The sequence below is a fragment of the Sinohyriopsis cumingii genome, chromosome 12 (genome assembly GCF_028554795.1).
Source record: "Sinohyriopsis cumingii isolate HCF-2022 chromosome 12, ASM2855479v2, whole genome shotgun sequence".
Taxonomy (NCBI): Eukaryota; Metazoa; Mollusca; class Bivalvia; order Unionida; family Unionidae; genus Sinohyriopsis; species Sinohyriopsis cumingii.
This window is the reverse complement of record NC_142972.1, coordinates 7,890,335-7,915,079: the sequence shown is the minus strand read 5'-3', so window position 1 is coordinate 7,915,079 and position 24,745 is coordinate 7,890,335. Positions and strand designations below refer to the sequence as shown.

Sequence of the window (24,745 nt, the reverse complement as noted above, 5' to 3'; positions counted from 1 at the left end):
ATCAGGAAAAGGTCATATCAATAGCATTTATACATTCTGAAAGAAGAATTTGACAGTGATGTAATGCAGCCTTCAACATTTGTGGACTTCATGACCATTCAGCAATACTGATAGGCCTTCAACATTTGTGGACTTCATGACCATTCAGCAATACTGATTGGCCTTCAATATTTGTGGACTTCATGACCATTCAGCAATACTGATAGGTCTTCAACATTTGTGGACTTCATGACCATTCAGCAATACTGATAGGCCTTCATTGTAGACTTCACGACCATTCAGCAATACTGATAGGTCTTCAACATTTGTGGACTTCATGACCATTCAGCAATACTGATAGGCCTTCATTAATTGTGGACTTCATGACCATTCAGCAATACTGATAGGCCTTCAACATTTGTGGACTTCATGACCATTCAGCAATACTGATAGGCCTTCATTAATTGTGGACTTCATGACCATTCAGCAATACTGATAGGCCTTCAACATTTGTGGACTTTATGACCATTCAGCAATACTGATAGGCCTTCATTAATTGTGGACTTTATGACCATTCAGCAATACTGATAGGCCTTCAACATTTGTGGACTTCATGACCATTCAGCAATACTGATAGGCCTTCATTAATTGTGGACTTCATGACCATTCAGCAATACTGATAGGCCTTCATTAATTGTGGACTTCATGACCATTCAGCAATATTGATAGACATGAAGACTAGTTAAATATTGTGCAGAAATAATTTATGAATTTGTTTTTTGTCAATACTCTTGTACTAATTACTAATCCACATCGATTTAGCCAATTTCTGACAAGAAATTTAACTGCAGATCCAGATAAGTAGCAAAAATAATTGTACGTTTTTCATGGTTTTCTGTAAATATGGCATGTAATATATAGATTGTTCTTTTTATGCTCAGATAACACTATTTTTCCACTTTATTAATAATAATTATGCTTGTATTTCTCTTGGGGGTTGACATGTATGAACCCACAACAAAGGAACTCAAGTTCACATTTAATGCAATTTCCTTTTCATCGGGTACCCAGGTAACTGATCGTTGGGAACGACAGGTACCTGGTAGAAGTCTCCTAAAATTTTGACAGTCCACAAAGACACACATACACACAAAAACAGACTATACACCAACATCTGGAACAGAAGATGAATTAGTCTACAAAGCTGAAGGTGTACAGAATGATAGTACTCCCTATGCTATTATACGCCTGCAAAACCAGGACAGTGTACCAGCGGCATGCGAAGAAGTTAAACCACTTCCATACAACCTGCCTCAGAAGACTCCTCAACATCAAGTGGCAAGACAGGATTCTGGATACTGAGGTCCTTGCCAAAGCAAGTCTGTCCAGTATCTACACCATCCTGATGCAATCACAGTTGTGATGGGCAGGCCACTGGCTTGGAAAATGCAACAAAGGAGGCCAGACGAAACGATATAAGGACACCATGAAGATGTCATTAAATAACTCTGGGGTTAGCTATGACAAGTGGGGGCAGAATGTCCAGGGCAGGATCACATGGTGCATCTCCATTGATAAAGGCGCTGCAGCTTGCAAAGCCAACAGGACAGCTGCTGCAGAACAATGAAGGCAGGCCAGGAAATTCCGAACCAGTAACCCCACAACCAGCATTACTACCATCCCCTGTCCACAATGCCATAGAACATTCAGGGCACACATCGGCCTCATCAGCCACCTATGCACTCAGACCAATCGTTCCTTCTATAACACTGGATGACTAAAGTGATCCTCATTGCCTCGACGGATGAACATTAGATTGTCATTTTTGTACAGTGAGGCAAACAATGCACTGCAGGACACTCAGTCTTCAAAGTTCATCAATGCTTGTGTTAATCTCATTTTAAATGGACAGCATTTGACTTAAGGTTAAACTACCATGGTCTACATACAAATATTTTATTTTCAGTCATGACAAAGCTGTACTATTCTGATCAAGTCAAATGATTGGCATGCAGCACTTAGTCAAATAAAAACCCATTGGAACATTGGCCAGGTTAAATGTGATACAGCAAGTTGTCTCCATCCTGTGGGATACAGCCATTAGTCTTTGTTAATTGCTAAGATTAAAAACAGGTATCTATCCTGTGAAACATTCTGATTATTAGAAAGGCCACAGTGCATCTATCCTGTGTAACAGTTTGATAATTTGAAAGGCCACAGTGCATTTATCCTGTGTAATAGTTTATTTGAAAGGCCACAGTGCATCCATCCTGTGTACTAGTTTATTTGAAAGGTCACAGTGCATCCATCCTGTGTAACAGTTTGATTATTTGAAAGGCCACAGTGCACCTATCCTGTGTAACAGTTTGATTATTTGAAAGGCCACAGTGCATTTATTCTGTGTAATAGTTTATTTGAAAGGCCACAATGCATCTATCCTGTGTAACAGTTTGATCATTTGAAAGGCCACAGTGCACCTATCCTGTGTAACAGTTTGATTTGAAAGGCCACAGTGCATCTATCCTGTGTAATAGTTTATTTGAAAGGCCACAGTGCATCTATCCTGTGTAATAGTTTGATTATTTGAAAGGCAAAAGTGCATCTATCCTGTGTAATGGTTTATTTGAAAGGCCACAGTGCATCTAACCTGTGTAATAGTTTATTTCAAAGGCCACAGTGCATCCATCCTGTGTAATAGTTTATTTGAAAGGCCACAGTGCATCCATCCTGTGTAATAGTTTGATTATTTGAAAGGCCACAGTGCACCTATCCTGTGTAATAGTTTATTTGAAAGGCCACAGTGCATCTATCCTGTGTAATAGTTTATTTGAAAGGCCACAGTGCATTTATCCTGTGTAATAGTTTATTTGAAAGGTCACAGTGCATCTATCCTGTGTAATAGTTTGATAATTTGAAAGGCCACAGTGCATCTATCCTGTGTAACAGTTTGATTATATTTGAAAGGCCACAGTGCATCTATCCTGTGTAATAGTTTATTTGAAAGGCCACAGTGCATCCATCCTGTGTAATAGTTTATTTGAAAGGCCACAGTGCATGCATCCATCCTGTGTAACAGTTTGATTATTTGAAAGGCCACAGTGCACCTATCCTGTGTAACAGTTTGATTATTTGAAAGGCCACAGTGCATTTATCCTGTGTAATAGTTTATTTGAAAGGCCACAATGCATCTATCCTGTGTAAGAGATTGACAATCTGAAAGGTCACAGTGCATCTATCCTGTGTAATAGTTTGATAATTTGAAAGGCCACAGTGCATCTATCCTGTGTAAAAGTTTGATTATTTGAAAGGCCACAGTGCACTTATCCTGTGTAAGAGTTTGATTATTTGAAAGGTCACAGTGCATCTATCCTGTGGCCACGGTGCATTTATCCTGTGTAAGAGTTTGATTATTTGAAAGACCACAGTGCATCTATCCTGTGTAATAGTTTATTTGAAAGGCCACAGTGCATCTATCCTGTGTAAGAGTTTGATAATCTGAAAGGTCACAGTGCATCTATCCTGTGTAACAGTTTGATAATTTGAAAGGCCACAGTGCATCTATCCTGTGTAATAGTTTGATTATTTGAAAGGCCACAGTGCATCTATCCTGTGTAGCAGTTTGATTATTTGAAAGACCACAGTGCACCTATCCTGTGTAATAGTTTGATAATTTGAAAGAACATAAAGTAGCTGTGGTAAAAATAAAGTGCAAGCTATCCATGGTCAAGTTAAGGTTACAGTTTCAAGAACATATCTCAAAGTACACATGGTTCCCATGCATTTCTAAAGATACATTTCCAAATCATTTCCAGGTTTTTTCCCAGGATGAAATTAATTTTTTTCAAGGTTCACATATGACCATTACTGAATGGAATTAAAGAACAGTTATGATTATAAAACATGCATTTTCTAAATCTAAAGAGGTTTCTCTTTCAAGGCTCTCCAAAACATCCAACTCAGAAAAAATGATCATGTACAAAACCAAAAAATGTATCACATGAAACAAGTTTGATCACATTCCTATAAATTGGCGTGTAAAGTCATTTCAATGTACAGAATAACAATTTTATTTTGCTGACATGCATTATGTTGCTAAATGAGAGCAACATAATGAACATAAATTAGTTGTTTCCTTTCAAACCTTTAATTCTAAAGAATTCTATAGCAATATATATATTAGTCCCACATGTAAGACCTCGACACTGATATTTATGTTTTAGGCATCAGGGTCTTACTGCCTAACTAACAGCGCTGTGTAGTGTTTTGATGCCAACTAACATCTAACGAAAGTCAAATTTTCAGGAATATCTCACATAACTGGCAAATGACGACGCTTTTCTACAAAGTAAAAAGTAAAGTCATAATGTTTTACTCATATCTTTTCTCTAATAAATTCAAATTCGCACAAAAGAAATGGACCTGTTTTCAAGATTTGATGGCCTACATTTCATTTGGCTGGAAACTAATAAAAGCCAGGAATGCTGAAATCAGGCTAAGTTTAAATATTATTTGTTAACGAAATGAATAAAATATATTATGCCTATTTGAACTGTAAGCAACATTTTGTTTTGTTTAAGAAATATATCCTGCACATGAACCTACTTGAACATACTTCAGCATACCTCGACTACTGTTGCATTTCAACAAATTCAAATGCATGTCAATGGGACATGAAAATGCATCCATTTGCGAGTGTCAGATTTTGATTCCACCAGGATAAAAACAGCATGGTAAGTATATTAATTACATATCAATTTGTGGAAGAGTGTCCATACGGGCTGCCAAGTGTGTGAGATATTCCTGAAATGTTGACTACTTGTTCCAATGTGAACCTACAGCGGAACATGCTATACAAGGCCGTTATTTGGGTATTAAGATGTAGCACTAAAACATAAATAACATGTGATACGTCTTACATGTAAGACTATATATATATATATATATATATGCATCCTGCAGAAAGTAAACATTTCCTATTACAGTATAAGAAAACAATAAACACAAATAATTAGAATCTTGTCTTGTAATGAAGAGTTTAACCCCAAATTTAAGTGCCAATAAAATCCCAAACAAGATTTTTCCAACAACCTAATCTACTTAAGATGATTTGGTTAAAAATCCATAGTTTAAAAAACATTTTCAAAAGGGATAATTTAAATTTTGACAAATGACGTTCAAAATTATATACTGTTGTATACACAAGAACTGAATTTTCTGTAAAATCAACTTGTCTTCTTGTAATTTGTTAAACCAGTACCCTAACCTGTACTGATACTGGGGCTCATATAACTTTTTAATATATAATACAAGGGACGACATTTCTCATTTCAGCTCTGTGATTAAACAATTAGGACAACAAATCTGGCTTAAATCGAATAGCAGTCTATTTTCTAATTCAGGTTTTCTCTGAATATACACACCCCATTTTTCATATTTGGACATTTAGGTTGGGTGTGGGGTCAATGAAAATGCATATTGAAAATTTGGAATTGGCTGCCACCGTGTGGTAGCGACATACCAGTGGGCCTAGAAAATTTAAACTCATGTTATATCACTTATACCTGCATAAAATCGATAGGAAAATTATTTACTTTCTCAGAATTGGCAAGTATAATAATCATTATGTCTTTAATCCGCTGACAGACTAGATGAAAATATGGCATAGAAAAAACTGGACCTGGTACAGGCCATTTGCATTACTAGTCACATGACTTCACAAATCTCAAACGATGACATAGGAAGTCAAAGTCATGTGACATCAGCAACAAACGCCTTTTTAATGTTGTTGTACAGAAATTGAATTATAATTTATATTAAATGAAAGTCAGATACTTTTTGTAAAAACCAGTGATCTGGCCAGTTTGATTTATCAAGCAGAGAGCACATATCAACGTGGTAGTCACGTGATACAACAAAACTCCAAAAGTTGTTCTCGGAATATATAAATATGGAAAATGTTGTGTTCTTTCAGGGTTTTTTGTATTTTTACTACAATCAGTTTTCATATTTAACTTCTTTTCTTTTTCTCTACAACATTTGTAAATGTGGGTTGTTAGATTTGTGTACTCATGCGACTAGCAATGCAAATCACAAGTACCTGGTCACATGTTTAATCTTGTCTTTTAGCAGATTAAAGATACAACCATTTTAATACTCACAATTTCTGAGAAAATAAGTAATTTTCATAAGCATGTATCACTCGATCTAACATTTAAAGTTTACTAGGCCATCCGGTAAGTGGCAATGCTTTGCTACCACCATGATGACCTGTTGTGATGCTAGACTGGTCTTCATACCTTCCATGTAAAGAAAGATAAGGATATTGAGCTGACTTTCAAAATAAAAGTCTACTAGACGAATCTAATTCACAGAATGTTTGGATTGACTCAGCATATATGTTTATTGCAAGCACCCAAATGATCCATACTGCACCCTCCGAATATTCTGGTTAGAACTCGATAAATTTAACTCACGATCAGTTTAGTTACGATTCAATTACGTGTTTCTTTCAGGCACCAAGTGGTGGTTGAAAATTCCCCGTTTTTTCCTGACTTTCCTCAATATTTGTGAAATTCAATGACTTTTCATGGTCAGGGAAAAAATTATAATTTCTCCTGACCTTTTCCCAACTTCCTCATAGCAAGGGAACCCTGAGTACAAGACTAGACCAAAATCTTTGGACTGGTCAAATTAAGGTCATATTAAAAACTCATCCAGCACTGCTGGATTAATATTAAAGAAACACAACTTTGAGAAAGAAAAGCAGATAAACTTGTATTCATCATTAATACATACCTACAGCTTACCCAATTCTTTAAAAAAAAACACCAAAACATGCTGTGTAATTAGTAGTCTCACTTTTAAGCCAAGACTGAACTTTTGTTTAAGAAATCCTGCCACAGAGTTTTATGTATTGGATAAAATGGCACAGTGATGCCAGCATGCCTCTGCCATGGAGTTTTATGTATTGGATGAAATGGCACAGTGATGCCAGCATGCCTCTGCCATGGAGTTTTATGTATTAGATGAAATGGCACAGTGATGCCAGCATGCCACTGCCATGGAGTTTTTGTATTGGATGAAACGGCAGTGATGCAAGCATGCCTCTGCCATGGAGTTTTATGTATTGGATGAAATGGCAGTGATGCCAGCATGCCTCTGCCATGGGGTTTTATGTATTGGATGAAATGGCACAGTGATGCCTGCATGCCTCTGAGAAGGAGTTTTATGTATTGGATGAAATGGCAGTGATGCCAGCATGCCTCTGCCATGGAGTTTTATGTATTGGATGAAATTGGCACAGTGATGCCAGCATGCCTCTGAGAAGGAGTTTTATGTATTGGATGAAATGGCCCAGTGATGCCAGCATGCCTCTGCCATGGAGTTTTATGTATTGGATGAAATGGCACAGTGATGCCAGCATGCCTCTGCTATGGAGTTTTATGTATTGAATGAAATGGCACAGTGATGCCAGCATACCTCTGCTATGGACTTTTATGTACTGGATGAAATGGCACTGTGATGCCAGCATGCCTCTGCCATGGAGTTTTATGTACTGGATGAAATTGGCACAGTGATGCCAGCATGCCTCTGCCATGGAGTTTTATGTGTTGGATGAAATGGCACAGTGATGCCAGCATGCCTCTGAGAAGGAGTTTTATGTATTGGATGAAATGGCACAGTGATGCCAGCATGCCTCTGCTTTGGAGTTTTATGTATTGGATGCAATGGCACAGTGATGCCAGCATGCCTGTGCCATGGAGTTTTATGTGTTGGATGAAATGGCACAGTGATGCCAGCATGCCTCTGCCATGGAGTTTTATGTATTGGATGAAATGGCAGTGATGCCAGCATGCCTCTGCCATGGAGTTTTATGTATTGGATGCAATGGCACAGTGATGACTGCATGCCTCTGAGAAGGAGTTTTATGTATTGGATGAAATGGCAGTGATGCCAGCATGCCTCTGTTATGGAGTTTTATGTATTGAATGAAATGGCACAGTGATGCCAGCATGCCTCTGCTATGGAGTTTTATGTATTGGATGAAATGGCACAGTGATGCCAGCATGCCTCTGCTATGGAGTTTTATGTAATGGATGAAATGGCAGTGATGCCAGCATGCCTCTGCTATGGAGTTTTATGTATTGGATGAAATGGCAGTGATGCCAGCAGGCCTCTGCCATGGAGTTTTATGTATTGGATGAAATTGGCACAGTGATGCCAGCATGCCTCTGCTATGGAGTTTTATGTATTGGATGAAATGGCACAGTGATGCCAGCATGCCTCTGCCATGGAGTTTTATGTATTGGATGAAATGGCAGTGATGCCAGCATGCCTCTGCCATGGAGTTTTATGTATTGGATGAAATTGGCACAGTGATGCCAGCATGCCTCTGCTATGGAGTTTTATGTATTGGATGCAATGGCACAGTGATGCCAGCATGCCTCTGCCATGGAGTTTTATGTATTGGATGCAATGGCACAGTGATGACTGCATGCCTCTGAGAAGGAGTTTTATGTATTGGATGAAATGGCAGTGATGCCAGCATGCCTCTGCTATGGAGTTTTATGTATTGAATGAAATGGCACAGTGATGCCAGCATGCCTCTGCTATGGAGTTTTATGTATTGGATGAAATGGCACAGTGATGCCAGCATGCCTCTGCTATGGAGTTTTATGTATTGGATGAAATGGCACAGTGATGCCAGCATGCCTCTGCTATGGAGTTTTATGTACTGGATGAAATGGCACAGTGATGCCAGCATGCCTCTGCTATGGAGTTTTATGTATTGGATGAAATGGCACAGTGATGCCAGCATGCCTCTGCTATGGAGTTTTATGTATTGGATGAAATGGCACAGTGATGCCAGCATGCCTCTGCTATGGAGTTTTATGTACTGGATGAAATGGCACAGTGATGCCAGCATGCCTCTGCTATGGAGTTTTATGTACTGGATGAAATGGCACAGTGATGCCAGCATGCCTCTGCTATGGAGTTTTATGTATTGAATGAAATGGCACAGTGATGCCAGCATGCCTCTGCTATGGAGTTTTATGTACTGAATGAAATGGCACAGTGATGCCAGCATGCCTCTGCTATCCAGTTTTATGTATTGGATGAAATGGCACAGTGATGCCAGCATGCCTCTGCTATGGAGTTTTATGTATTGAATGAAATGGCAGTGATGCCAGCATGCCTCTGCTATGGAGTTTTATGTATTGAATGAAATGGCACAGTGATGCCAGCATGTCTCTGCTATGGACTTTTATGTACTGGATGAAATGGCACTGTGATGCCAGCATGCCTCTGCCATGGAGTTTTATGCATTGAATGAAATGGCACAGTGATGCCTGCATGCCTCTGGGACTAAAGTGCTGACAAAGACATGTATTTTACCTCTAATATTAGTGACTGACATTTGGAAGCTAATGAAAATGGAATAATTGAAATGGTTTTTCACGTGTTTATGGGATTAAGTAACACTTTCACTACAGCAGTAATTTATCTTCTCTTGTGCTAGTGCAGAAACTGCAGCATTTTTTTCTTTTCTAATAAGGCCAAGGGCTGAAACAAAGTGATGTTTAATTTGACACAGTTACTTTCCCAAAGATCAACATGTTCAAGATTTGCAATGACATTTATGTAGCATGGGTTTTGTAGCCATATTCCAGGACATACGGTGCTAATGGTATGGAAAAATGGGAACCAGCCTGGAAATGGGTTAACATAAAATAGAGTATATATGGGTTAGGCTGACCAGGATTGGTGAATAATGTAAGTTATGGTGTAGGAAAAAGAATCTTTTGAGAGCTTATCCTAGTTGTAAGTTAAAAAAATTAGAGACATTGTATTACTGATGGAATTTCAGTCCTTTAACAGTCTTGAGTTTGGAACACTCATTACTAAAATTAGCACCTGACTCTTTGGTGCGGAATTGAAAGCACATGTTTCAAATACATGCAGGTCCGGAAAATCTCGCGGCTCATATCCTTTCCTCTACACAGAAGCTGACATCCAGGTTTCATCTATACTGATAAATACAGGTTTGATCATGAGCACTTGAAACTTTGAAGTTATTGAACTTTGAATATCATGGTGTTTGCATAGGTTTACTATGGGACCTGAATTAGTAACATGAGTCCTCCATAAGTTAAGAACATCACTATTGTTCATCACTGACCCATATGTACGGACTCAGTTGAGAACATCACTATTGTTCATCACAGACCCATATGTATGGACTCAGTTGAGAACATCACTGTTGTTCATCACAGACCCATATGTACGGACTCAGCTGAGAACATCACTATTGTTCATCACAGACCCATATGTACGGACTCAGCTGAGAACATCACTATTGTTCATCACAGACCCATACGTACGGACTTAGCTGAAAGAGCAAGGACTACATCAGCTGTAAAATAATACAAAGTAATTTTGATTCTATATGCATCTGACAAAGTTACAGGCAAAATATCTTAAATTTAGGAGTCCAGAATTAAGAAATGCCAGGTTCCGATCACAGAGCTAACTCAACCTGGTCAATGCAGCACCCAGTCATGTTTTTAATAATTTCAACAAGTTCAACATTTCTATTAAAGTAGGTCCAGGAGGCTAAAATATGGACTAAAAGAACAACTGAAAAGTCAGATTTTATCCTGTACACTTGTATGATAATGAAATACCTAATCCAAAATAACTTCCTGTTGATATCAAAACCAACTAACAAAATGAAAATCTTGCACAAGATTCACTTGGGAGAAGCTAGAAATTGTTCTTCTGTACCCACATTTCAGGTGAGAACTCTCTGGTAAATGAGTCAAGAATAGAGTTGTTTTAAACGCCGCCTTGTTGTGCATACAAAAGAGCACAAGGATGTACACGACTTCCAAAAGATTTCAAGCCAAACCTATCTTTCTTTAAACACCTAATTACTTTTAAAGCTCCAAATCATTTTCAAGTAATCTAGTTTGCAAAAGAAATACACCACTCCCATGTTCAACCATGTATTGAAAACTCACAAAGCCACTTAAAGATATGCCACTCCCATGTTAATCCATACTTAGATAACACACAAAACCGCTAAAAGTAAAGGTCTCTCAATCCCATTTTTTTTAAAACATTGGCAACAAAACAAAAACAATAAATGGATGAGGACAAAGTAAGACACTGTTTTACAGAAACATCCAAAAATTTTAAACATTAAAACATTAAAAAGTCTTTTTGACATTCTGTACTGGGGAATCCAAGAGAAATACAAACTTCTCTGCATATAGACCTTTATACTGACATAAAAAACTGCAAAGCATTTTATCCAACAACAAGGACACCAAAAACATTGTGAACTGAAAGGAAAACAAAAAGCATCTGTAATTACCCTCTTTACTCAGCAGGCTTTTAGCTGGCTTTTTTGTGAAAACTGCTGAAGACTTAATGGTCCTTCGACATGACAAGACAAGCTAATTAATAGATTAATCATCTCAAGATGATGAGATATAACACATACTGGTGCAGGCTCAAGTTTCTTTCTTTTTAAATTTCACATTGGTGACAACTCAAGTCTATGCCTTATGCAATGTGTGGATTTTCTCCAAAATTTCTCAGATGAAATAAATTGATATACTTTTTGTAATTTCACTTTTCTTTTTTCAGTCAAATTTTTCTTTCAATCAGGATGTAATGTTCTGGCAACATATCAATGATGTTCAATACCGTTTTGCGAATGGACATGCGAGGTGCACGAGTGGACCATGTATTACTGACAATTCCCTTGTGGAAGGATATATTCAACTCAAATTAACAAGGTTTTTGTGGTACAATTTTTTAAAAAAAAGCTACGCAATAACAATGGGTAAGATATTTCTGTTATTAAGCTATGTAAACCAGATTTTTCAAATAAGATCAAACCCAAACTAGCCAAAGATCTGAAATGGCTCAGATATTCTCTGTCAATCCCGAAGTAACCTAATGGTACAACATGGGGTTGGAATGATGTACGAACTGTTCACATGCATGGAACCAACACAGGGTAGGCCTGATGTATGATTGTTTACATTCATGGAACCTTCACAGGGTAGGACTGATGTACAACTGTTTACATGCACAGAACCAACACAGGTAGGCCTGATGCATGACTGTTTACATGCATGGAACCAACACAGGTAGGACTGATGTATGACTCTTTACATGCATGTAGCACACAAGAAAGAGATAAAAGGAATTTTTTGGCACTTCATCATTGCAATAAATGGGTGACAGTGGTTTGCAAAAAAGAACAAGGCAGTAAACTTACAATGTGAAAGGGACTTGTGTTTAACAGATTTTCTGCCACAATGGAAAGAGGTAAACAAGTCCTTAATTTGGACGAGGAATACCAACTGTTCTGTTCAGGAATTTATGCTAAAAGATAATAATTATAATGTGTCAAATTTTGAACAAGTATTGAATCTTAAAACTGAATACATTGTGCATTCAAATTTTAGTACAGTCAAGCCAGCAAGGTTTTATGTGACGGGTCACTTCGACCTTTTCCCAAATCAGTTTAAATTTACTGGGAGGAGGATAGGCCAACATATGTGGCTAATTTGGAATTGACCTGGGCATCACAAAGCCATCCTGGGAAAGTAAACATTAGGATGCCGACCATATCCGCTTAATAGGAACGTCATGTCAAATAGTCATTTAATAAAAGGAAGTTGGTATGTGTCGTATTTCTCCGATTCGCTAAGCTGTCAAAATCTGATGGAAGTAATAATTATCTTGGAAAACAATAAGGAATGACTGACTACGATTGGTCAGTTTAACTAAAGGCATATACCCTGGAAGAAATGTTGAATTTAAAGCAATGACTTTGGGCGAATTTCCTCAGTCTGAGATTCCTGCAAGAGGAGTGAGACTCGTTTGACTCTGGGGAAAACTAAAGAGTAGTTCTTTCTCGTTAGGACAAGTAAGGGGACCAGGTGGCTGTCTTGTAGGCAAAGACAGGCCTTTAGTGCTAGGATGCACATTTTCTTGAAAAGAACAGCATTAAGGTATGCAATTCTAAATTTTCATGCAATTTTGTATTTTGTTTATTCTGTCTTATGCAAATGTGTTTGATATGCCTTGGATCCATAATATGCATCATATATTCGATTTCATGGAAATCTGTTGACGTGCTAGAGTTGTTTATGCAATTTATTTCTTTAATTTTATAGCATCTAGTTCATTGATAGAATTGACTGATTGCATTCAATCCAAATTTTCAGATGTGTAGGGTTTCATAGGGTTATAGAATTAATTTCATTTGTCTGTTTGGATAAATATTGATTATAGTGAGTTAACGATAACTGCATATTTATCTGAATTTTTAATGCTAAAAGAATCTTGAAGGTTAGGAATTGCCATGAGCTAGAAGTTAGTGAGTCTTAAGCAATAGTAATCAATAGCATGTATCTTATTGAGTGGAACTGACTGAGTTGGATGTCTAAGGATTCATGTGGTAGCATATGCAGAGAGATACGAGAATGTTTGTTATATGCACCACTCGCATGTTAATTTAGGGTCAGTTGCTGTGAAGCGAGGGTGATGACCTATCAAATTAGGTCAGAGCTTTCTGTATTCTACTTTTAACTCTGCTTTTTCATTACATCTGACAATTTTTAAGTAAATAATGTATCAGAAAATTTCCAACATCTCTTTCCTTTCTTTTTGGCCACCAGAAAGGTTTGGGCAAGTAATGTACTGGTCAAGGCAAGCATATTCCATAAGAACCCCCTCGCGGTTTGCAAAATAGGCTAACCTTCTCCTGCATGTCTTGAGACAACAAAAGAGATACCAGCTGTGGTGGTTCAGTGGTTAGTGGGCTGGACTTGCACCCTAAGGGTGCAGTCTAAAATTCCGTAATCAGATCATTCTGGGTCAGCTACTGTTGCATATCCTTGGGCAATGCATTTATATAGGCACTAAATAACTTGGGTTCCCATCTCGTATTTATATAGGCACTAAAAAACTTGGGTACCATCTCTTATTTATATAGGCACTAAATAACTTGGGTTCCCATCTTGTATTTATATAGGCACTAAATAACTTGGGTCCCCATCTCGTATCTATATAGGCACTAAATAACTTGGGTTCCCATCTCGTATTCATATAGGCACTAAATAACTTGGGTCCCCATCTCATATTTAAATAGGCACTAAATAACTTGGCTTCCCATCTCGCATTTAAATAGGCACTAAATAACTTGGGTCCCCATCTTCTAAAACAGCAAACCAAAGTAAGCCAGGAAGCTTCTACAAGTACTGTGCATGTAACCTAAAAGAATAATGCCAAGACCGGAGTAAACTTGTCCTCCAAAAACAAAATCTCCCAATTCAGGCTGCTTGTTTTTAATGACCAGTTTGTGGTCTTTATTGGAAAATTTAAACAACATGAAATTCTGGGCAGGTTTTACTCCTAAATTCTGATGTGTGTGTAAAACTGATACTAACCATTCCTCTTTTCACTGTCTGCGGGTTTCATCTGTATTGGATGGTGCATCTGAAATAAAGAAAATATACAATCAAGTTTCATGGTTTTCCACTAACTGATCTTGATGTCCTAGTTTTCGTTATCAAAAGTTTCTTGTGTGTTTTCTTGTTCTAACTGAGAGCATTTTGTATTTAAGATAAAGACTGGTCCTGTTTGCAACAACAACTGTATGTATGAAATGTTTGTTCCAAAATATATGCCCAGTTTGTTGAACTTAGTTTTGATGCAGTGCTTTTTACCCTTCTGCTCATGCGCGAGCCAAATAGCCAATGAAAAGCGATGTTTCTATCACAACCAGGCAGTATGTTATTGGAAGATCACCTGGAAGTTGGTGTTTTAGGATGTATTCAGAAATAGCTTTCAAAATGTGTTCCCTACTCAAATTTCAGACGAAAACGACAAAAACCTCCAGGGGTTAATGTGTTAATGGATGCATTTTGATGACAGCACCAAATTTTAATATTCCTTGCGTATTTAATCACTTGTGCATCGACAATGCACATAAATTACAAATTTAGCGATTCCTTGACGATTTGTAAAAAATTCAAAAATCCTTGTTAACACATTACCCTTGGTGACGAGTTAACGTGGCAGGAGGTACTAGCCTACTGCCGAGCTCTGTAGTGTCAAGGTCATGTAAGATACACAAAAGTGGGTGGAATTATAGAAAGGTAGACAGATGTAGCTCTACAATGATACCAAATAATCTGTAATTTCTAGTTGCACTACAGAGGGAAAAACCTAAATTTTGGACACAATTTTTTTTCTAACCAAAATTCCCGCGTGGTCGAAATCTGATTTTGTTTCTGGATTTTAGACTTTTTGGTTTCAGATCTAAGGCAGACAGGTATGAACTGCAAACAGACAGAATGAACCTTTGCAAAAAAGTAGGATAAGATGGGCATTTGAAATAAAGAGTGGTCTTGATGTGAAAATAATGGGTTTGTTAAGCAAAAGCAAAACTAATAATTTAAAAAATAATAATAAAAAAATCCAACTTTTATCCTTCTGCTCATGCTCGAGCCAAACAGCCAATGAAAAACGATGTTTCTAACACAACTAGGCAGTATGTTATTGGAAGATCACCTGAAGTTGATGTTTTAAGATGTATTCAGAAACAGCTTTCAAAATGTGTTTCCTACTTGAATTTCAGACGAAAACAACAAAAACCTCCAGAAATCTCATTTTGTGTGTGTGTATGTGTGTGAGCGTGATTTGGATTTATAATAATTCAGTCATATCGCTACAATGTCTGCAGTGTGGCAGTTTATAGTGAAATCTAACACTGGGGCATCATGCCATAGACTTGTAGCATCATGTCCCGACCAGTCACATTATCATGACACCAGGTTTATAAGTCCTATTAGTACCACTTTTAGAAGTTTTTGGTATGACTCCACTAGGGTTCAAACCCATGACCTCCTGCATCTGAGGCAGACACTCTAAATACTAGGCCACCGGAGCAGTCTACAATTTGTTTGTATTAAATGTATATTGACAAATTTAACTGACAAATTGTCACGTGGGATATAGCCACACTTTCCTTGGAAGCTTAATAACTGTCATTACACTTGGTATGCTCACTCCAAAGATTACGATTAATTATTACAAGATATGCATGCATTACAACACTAAAGGATTTGCCCACCATCCCTCCAATTTATCAGAAAATTACTTGAAACATTCTGAAATCATATTCAAATCCAGAGGGATGGATGAAAATATTTTAGTGAAGGCTATTTTGCTAATGTGAACCTTTTTAAGTAGAATGGAAATATGATTGGGTCTGTGAAACTGTAAGAAGCCAAAGTAAATAAAGCTGGTTGTTGAACCGGGGAAAGTGAAGGAGGTCCATCATTCTTGCATGGCAAAGTATATTTTTAAACCTTGTTTTCAATAGCATAAAATGAAAAAAAAACAGATAAAATAACTGAATGGGAGATCAGAACAAACTTGTAAATAGATTTCCTATATTGCAAAGTTTAAGATAACTGCAGCATCATCCACTTTCATGCTCTATTTTCTTAATTACTTTTAAGCTGATGTTTAAAATATTAAATGTAATTTAATTCTTCATTTGAATACAAACTGTAACTGTCATTTTCAAGCATCCCATCACCAATACAATGATATACCTCTAAAAAGACTGACCTCGAGACATCTATCAGGCCTGACACACACACACACACACAGCTTTCCTAACACATACAACATGCTATACCTCTACAGAGATTGACCTCAAGACATCTACCAGGCCTGACACACACACACACACACACACACACACCTTTCCTAACGAACACAATACTATACCTCTACAGAGACTGACCTCATGACATCTACCAGGCCTGACACACACACACACACACACACTTTTCCTAACAAACACAATACTATACCTCTAATGAGACTGACCTCATGACATCTACCAGGCCGGACACACTCCTTTCCTAACAAACACAACAATCATAGATGGTGTGGCATAAGCTAAAGGAAGGTAGACATTTTTGAAATGGCAAAATACTGAAAGGTTCTAACTTTGTTCACAAGCATACACAGGGTAATATTCGATGCTTATAACTGAACTCGGTCTTTGGATATTTCTGTTGTAAATTAAATTTACTTAAAATTATACACTAAGTCGTCTGGTGAAAACATGTTAGTATGACCATCCATTCAGTAAGAGTGGCAATAACATGTTTCTCATTATGATCATTTGGTTGACCATGTAGGATGTTGGATCAGCACCATTTTAAGACCAATTAAGCACCAAAATACAGTCTCCACATGAACAAAATAAGCCATGTCCATACAACTTTTCATTTAGTAGATGTAGCAATAATATGATTTCAAGCTAGACATCAGACTTGCACCATGTTTAGACATCGTAGGAAGCCTTTAGTTAAAACCTCCATGTTCATATGACCATCAATGCAGGAGTAGCTATAACAAGATTTTTTTCAAGTCAACACATAAGGTTGAGGTGTGTGTGTGTGTGCATGCAGACATGCAAAATTTCATGCCAATCTTCCAAACAGTTTAGGAGTAGTAGCAATAACAAACTTGTGCCAATGAACGAACCAGTGATGGACAACAGGCCATCCCATAAAGCTCTTTCTAGTCCAACATGTAGGGCTAAAAACTGCAGGTTACTCATTATTTAATGTATCCTTGTATTCCAAACACACCCAAGTACAAACTGCACAGACCCAGAATTGTGATGAAATGATTCACTAGCTGGTCATTTAATAAATATAGTGATTATTCAATCCCAATCTGTTAGCTGGCTCATCATGTGACTGCAGATCTGGTATGCTCCAACTTTTAAGCAAGCCCAGATAGTAGTATTTGAGTGGGAATTGATGCGAGCCCAGATAATAGTATTTGAGTGGGGAATGATGCAAGCCCAGATAATAGTATTTGAGTGGGAAATGATGCTAGCCCAGATAATAGTATTTGAGTGGGGAATGATGCAAGCCCAGATAATAGTATTCGAGTGGGAAATGATGCTAGCCCAGACAGTAGTATGAGTGGGAAATGATGCTAGCCCAGATAGTAGTATTTTAGTGGGAAATGATGCTAGCCCAGATAATAGTATTTGAGTGGGAAATGATGCTAGCCCAGATAGTAGTATTTGAGTGGGAAATGATGCTAGCCCAGATAGTAGTATTTGAGTGGGAAATGATGCTAGCCCAGATAATAGTATTTGAGTGGGAAATGATGCTAGCCCAGATAGTAGTATTTGAGTGGGAAATGATGCTAGCCCAGAAAGTAGTATTTGAGTGGGAAATGATGCTAGCCCAGAAAGTAGTATTTGAGTGGGAAATGATGCAACTCACATGAAGGATAATCTGATTGATATTCTCTTTTTAAACTCCTCATCCAGAAGAATCTTATCTGGATCTCTTCACTGGGTGGACCAAGTAATGCACAAATCACTGAATATAAGCTCCAATTCACAGTTCTTCTCTTTGTGTAAAGATAGTAACCCACTGCTGGAGTATAGAGTTGTTCCCACTACTAGAGTATAGAGTTGTTCCCACTACTAGAGTATAGAGTTGTTCCCACTGCTTGAGTATAGAGTTGTTCCCACTGCTAGAGTATAGAGTTGCTCTAGGCCTGCAATGTGCTGGCAGATCTGTGTTGTTCACTCAAGACAAAAAGCAGAAAAACATTGACTCTGATCTACTAGTTTAGTCTAGTCTGCCATGACTGATGTTGAAGTTGTAAATTCATAAACACATTACATAGCGTACACAAATACTTAACAGGTATTACTAGCAATGCCAAATCACAAACAGTATACATCTGGTGTTTTACAGGTATTACTAGCACTGCCAAATCACAAACAGTATACGTCTGGTGTTTTACAGGTATTACTAGTGCTGCCAAATCACAAACAGCATACATCTGGTGTTTTACAGGTATTACTAGTGCTGCCAAATCACAAACAGTATACGTCTGGTGTTTTACAGGTATTACTAGCGCTGCCAAATCACAAACAGCATACATCTGGTGTTTTACAGGTATTACTAGCAATGCCAAATCACAAACAGTATACATCTGGTGTTTTACAGGTATTACTAGCGCTGCCAAATCACAAACAGCATACATCTGGTGTTTTACAGGTATTACTAGCAATGCCAAATCACAAACAGTATACATCTGGTGTTTTACAGGTATTACTAGCACTGCCAAATCACAAACAGTATACATCTGGTGTTTTACAGGTATTACTAGCGCTGCCAAATCACAAACAGTATATACATCTGGTGTTTTACAGGTACTACTAGTGCTGCCAAATCACAAACAGTACTGGTATATACATCTGGTGTTTTACAGGTATTACTAGCGCTGCCAAATCACAAGCAGTATACATCTGGTGTTTTACAGGTATTACTAGCACTGCCAAAAAACAAACAGTATACATCTGGTGTTTTACAGGTATTACTAGCACTGCCAAATCACAAACAGCATACATCTGGTGTTTTACAGGTATTACTAGCGCTGCCAAATCACAAACAGCATACATCTGGTGTTTTACAGGTATTACTAGCGCTGCCAAATCACAAACAGTATACATCTGGTGTTTTACAGGTATTACCAGCGCTGCCAAATCACAAACAGCATACATCTGGTGTTTTACAGGTATTACTAGCACTGCCAAATCACAAACAGTATACATCTGGTGTTTTACAGGTATTACTAGCACTGCCAAATCACAAACAGTATACATCTGGTGTTTTACAGCATATTTAACACTTCATGCTCAAACCTACTCCAAATTTCTCTGACCTTTCTGATACCATTCCAGATATTTTGGGGTTGACAGTCCAAATACTCAACACGGGGTGGAAAAAGGAAAGTAGACCCTATATATTTTTATGAAGACTACACAGGCACACACACATACCCTAATGGTTCTGTTGGTGAAAGTGGTGATATGATGGAATGATAATGCTGATAACATGACATGGGAGCAGCCTCTACAACTTCAAATTTTCCTAGAAAACTTGCAGCTGTCAAAAGCAATCATTTTATGATATTCAGCCGGTAAAAAGGCAATTACAAGACCCCCCCCCCACAAAAAAAACTTTTTACTGTGAAATAAAAACACAACCTTATTCAACCCAATAATGCCATTCTCACAAAAATAAATCTTTTTTCACCCATTCTGAAAAAACAATTAAACTACTGCTTTAGCCTATCACCTGGCAGATGCAAAAGCATACTTGCTGTGATTGCTATCACAAAGTAAATTAAGATGGATATGCATGCAGCAATGTGATACAATACACAAATGTGTAATCATTATCTTTACTTACAGTCTGCAAAATATATTAAAGCCATCTTACAGAGCAGTAATTAGGTTTTCACCTACATCTTGTGTCTGAGATTATACTAATAAAGAATCTTACACGAATACTCATTTCATAATGAGTTTATAAAATGAGGAACTAAATTTCTATTATTTGCCTTGGCAAGCAAAAATTAAAATTATTTGAGACGTTTCATAGAATTTATTTGGAATGAATACAAAAGGAAAGATTCTTTAATCATCTGATGAAAAGTGCTCATTTTATTTAACAAAAACTGGATATGGCCTACACAATGAGCCTGTCTCCAAATTTAACACAAACTGGACATGGCCTACACATTGAGCCTGTCTCCAAATTTAACACAAACTGGACATGGCCTACACATTGAGCCTGTCTCCAAATTTAACACAAACTGGACATGACCTACACGTTGAGCCTGTCTCCAAATTTAACACAAACTGGACATGGCCTACACGTTGAGCCTGTCTCCAAATTTAACACAAACTGGACATGGCCTACACATTGAGCCCGTCTCCAAATTTAACACAAACTGGACATGGCCTACACATTGAGCCTGTCTCCAAATTTAACACAAACTGGACATGGCCTACACGTTGAGCCTGTCTCCAAATTTAACAAAAACTGGACATGGCCTACACATTGAGCCTGTCTCCAAATTTAACACAAACTGGACATGGCCTACACATTGAGCCTGTCTCCAAATTTAACAAAAACTGGACATGGCCTACACGTTGAGCCTGTCTCCAAATTTAACACAAACTGGATATGGCCAACACATTAAGCCTGTCTCCAAATTTAACACAAACTAGACATGGCCTACACGTTGAGCCTGTCTCCAAATTTAACAAAAACTGGACATGGCCTACACATTGAGCCTGTCTCCAAATTTAACACAAACTGGACATGGCCTACACATTGAGCCTGTCTCCAAATTTAACACAAACTGGACATGGCCTACACGTTGAGCCTGTCTCCAAATTTAAATATTATTTTGATGAAGCCATTCATCTGCATGGGAGTCGGTTTGAAGTCTTGCTGGATTGTCGTCTTTGTTGTGGAATAAATATGAAATATTCTTTTCCATGTACAAACGGATAGACAAGGAAATAGTTGCTTGCCAAAAGATTTGATCTGTATATTGCTGTAATGGTTCATACTAATTTAAAAGTGAGATTTGCCTACCATACAGCACATAATCGGAGTAAGATTTGCCTACCAAATAGCACATAATCGGAGTGAGATTTGCCTACCATATAGCACATAATCGGAGTGAGATTTGCCTACCATATAGCACATAATCGGAGTGAGATTTGCCTACCATATAGCACATAATTGGAGTAAAACTTTTACAAATAATTATTGAATTACAGCTGCACGTCCATGAAAATTACCATGTACAAGACGCCTGTTTCAAGCTGTACTTGCATTTACTACCATCTATATAACATGTACAAGACGCCTGTTTCAAGCTGTACTTGCATCTACTACCATCTATATAACTTGTACAAGACACCTGTTTCAAGCTGTACATGCATTTACTACCATCTATATAACATGTACAAGACGCCTGTTTCAAGCTGTACTTGCATTTACTACCATCTATATAACATGTACAAGACACCTGTTTCAAGCTGTACATGCATTTACTACCATCTATATAACATGTACAAGACGCCTGTTTTAAGCTGTACTTGCATTTACTACCATCTATATAACATGTACAAGACACCTGTTTCAAGATGTACTTGCATTTACTACCATCTATATAACATGTACAAGACACCTCTTTCAAGCTGTACATGCATTTACTACCATCTATATAACATGTACAAGATGCCTGTTTCAAGCTGTACTTGCATTTACTACCATCTATATAACATGTACAAGACACCTGTTTCAAGATGTACTTGCGTTTAGTACCATCTATATAACATGTAAAAGATGCCTATTTCAAGCTGTACATGCGTTTACTACCATCTATATAACATGTACAAGACACCTGTTTCAAGCTGTACTTGCATTTACTACCATCTATATAACATGTACAAGACACATGTTTCAAGCTGTACTTGCGTTTAGTACCATCTATATAACATGTACAAGACACCTGTTTCAAGCTGTACATGCGTTTACTACCATCTATATAACATGTACAAGATGCCCGTTTCAAGCTGTACATGCGTTTACTACCATCTATATAACATGTACAAGACACCTGTTTCAAGCTGTACATGCGTTTACTACCATCTATATAACATGTACAAGACACCTCTTTCAAGCTGTACATGTGTTTACTACCATCTATATGACATGTACAAGACGCCCGTTTCAAGCTGTACATGCATTTAGTACCATCTATATAACATGTACAAGACACCTGTTTCAAGCTGTACATGCGTTTACTACCATCTATAAAACATGTACAAGACACCTCTTTCAAGCTGTACATGCGTTTACTACCATCTATATGACATGTACAAGACGCCCGTTTCAAGCTGTACATGCGTTTAGTACCATCTATATAACATGTACAAGACACCTGTTTCAAGCTGTACATGCGTTTAGTACCATCTATATAACATGTACAAGACGCCCGTTTCAAGCTGTACATGCGTTTAGTACCATCTATATAACATGCACAAGATGCCTATTTCAAGCTGTACATGCGTTTACTACCATCTATATAACATGTACAAGACACCTCTTTCAAGCTGTACATGTGTTTACTACCATCTATATGACATGTACAAGACGCCCGTTTCAAGCTGTACATGCATTTAGTACCATCTATATAACATGTACAAGACACCTGTTTCAAGCTGTACATGCGTTTACTACCATCTATAAAACATGTACAAGACACCTCTTTCAAGCTGTACATGCGTTTACTACCATCTATATGACATGTACAAGACGCCCGTTTCAAGCTGTACATGCGTTTAGTACCATCTATATAACATGTACAAGACACCTGTTTCAAGCTGTACATGCGTTTAGTACCATCTATATAACATGTACAAGACGCCCGTTTCAAGCTGTACATGCGTTTAGTACCATCTATATAACATGCACAAGATGCCTATTTCAAGCTGTACATGCGTTTAGTACCATCTATATTCAATATTCTTGAAATTGTGGATTGAAATGCATGTCACAGAGTTCATTTTAAGTTCATTTTTTTATTTCTTAAATACAATTAAAGTTAAAGCTATAAATATTAATTGCAATGAAAATTAAGATTAACTGGTAACTTGCAGAATATGTAGTTATTATCTACAGACTATATGCAACATACTTCATGTTCAGTTCCATAGTGACTTGAATAATACTGATATGTTCTGAACGAAAGGATACAACAATGTGATGTCATTTACAATTGCCACCTGGATAGGAAAATACAATGTGATGTCATTTACAATTGCCACCTGGATAGGAAACTACAATGTGATGCCATTTACAATTGCCACCTGGATAGGAAAATACAATGTGATGCCATTTACAATTGCCACCTGGATAGGAAAATACAATGTGATGCCGTTTACAATTGCCACCTGGATAGGAAACTACAATGTGTTGCCATTTACAACTGCCACCTAGATAAGAAACTACAATGTGTTGCCATTGACAATTGCCACCTAGATAGGAAACTACAATGTAATGTCATTTACAATTGCCACCTGGATAGGAAACTACAGTGTACACAAAGTTTATGATGGTCTTTGTCTGAAAATGATCATATCCAAAGATTAAACCATGGGATATTTCCCTATAAACAAAAACTTCATTCTAAACACCAAACACCAGATGATCAATGGATTGATGACAAATGAACAGACACTGCAACATTCTTAGTTGGCAAAGTCTCTCTGTCCTTATGACTCAAAGAGGAATAATTTGGTTTTGGTTTCATGTTGTTTAATGCCATTTTTCAGCATAAGATGGACTATAAAATGCAGCCAGTATATCTGGTGGAGGAAGAGCCTGGGAAGAATCACTGACCCACAAGAAGCTCCTGGCAAGCTTTCTCACATACCCCAAATGATCAAATAGAGACTCAAACTCAAGCAGACTGAAGTGAAATGTGTGATCGACCCTTAAAAGCAAGTGCCATAGACCCAGGGCCCCCGAGTGAGGAACAGAGGTAGTGTAAGAAAGGATTCTAGGTGTAGGAAGTTTCCTTTGCATTGGCAACCAATAACAGTGATATAAAGAAATGGAGGTTTATATTCAACATCATGAAAACAGTAATAACACATGTTCTTTATTACATACACTTTCCTTTTGAATGTATAATCACATTACTTTAGATTGTAGGAGTTGACTAAGGTGTAAAACTATTTCAGACTCTGATTACATCATCAAGTTAAGTGTAACAAGTACACCACATACTGTTTAATTAGGTAGTTCCCCTAATT

The 24,745-nt window shown here is 37.5% G+C and overlaps 1 protein-coding gene across 8 annotated transcripts in view; it reads right to left on the bottom strand.

Moving 5' to 3' along the window:
* LOC149785970 (CUGBP Elav-like family member 2) overlaps nucleotides 1–24,745 on the bottom strand; it is a 259,746-nt gene that overhangs the window by 102,467 nt on the left and 132,534 nt on the right. For all 8 annotated transcript variants that reach the window (XM_089976221.1, XM_089976224.1, XM_089976222.1 and 5 more), the window contains exon 4: nucleotides 14,451–14,499. In XM_089976221.1, the coding sequence (XP_089832347.1) occupies nucleotides 14,451–14,499 (49 nt within the window). The remainder of the gene's footprint in view (nucleotides 1–14,450; nucleotides 14,500–24,745) is intronic.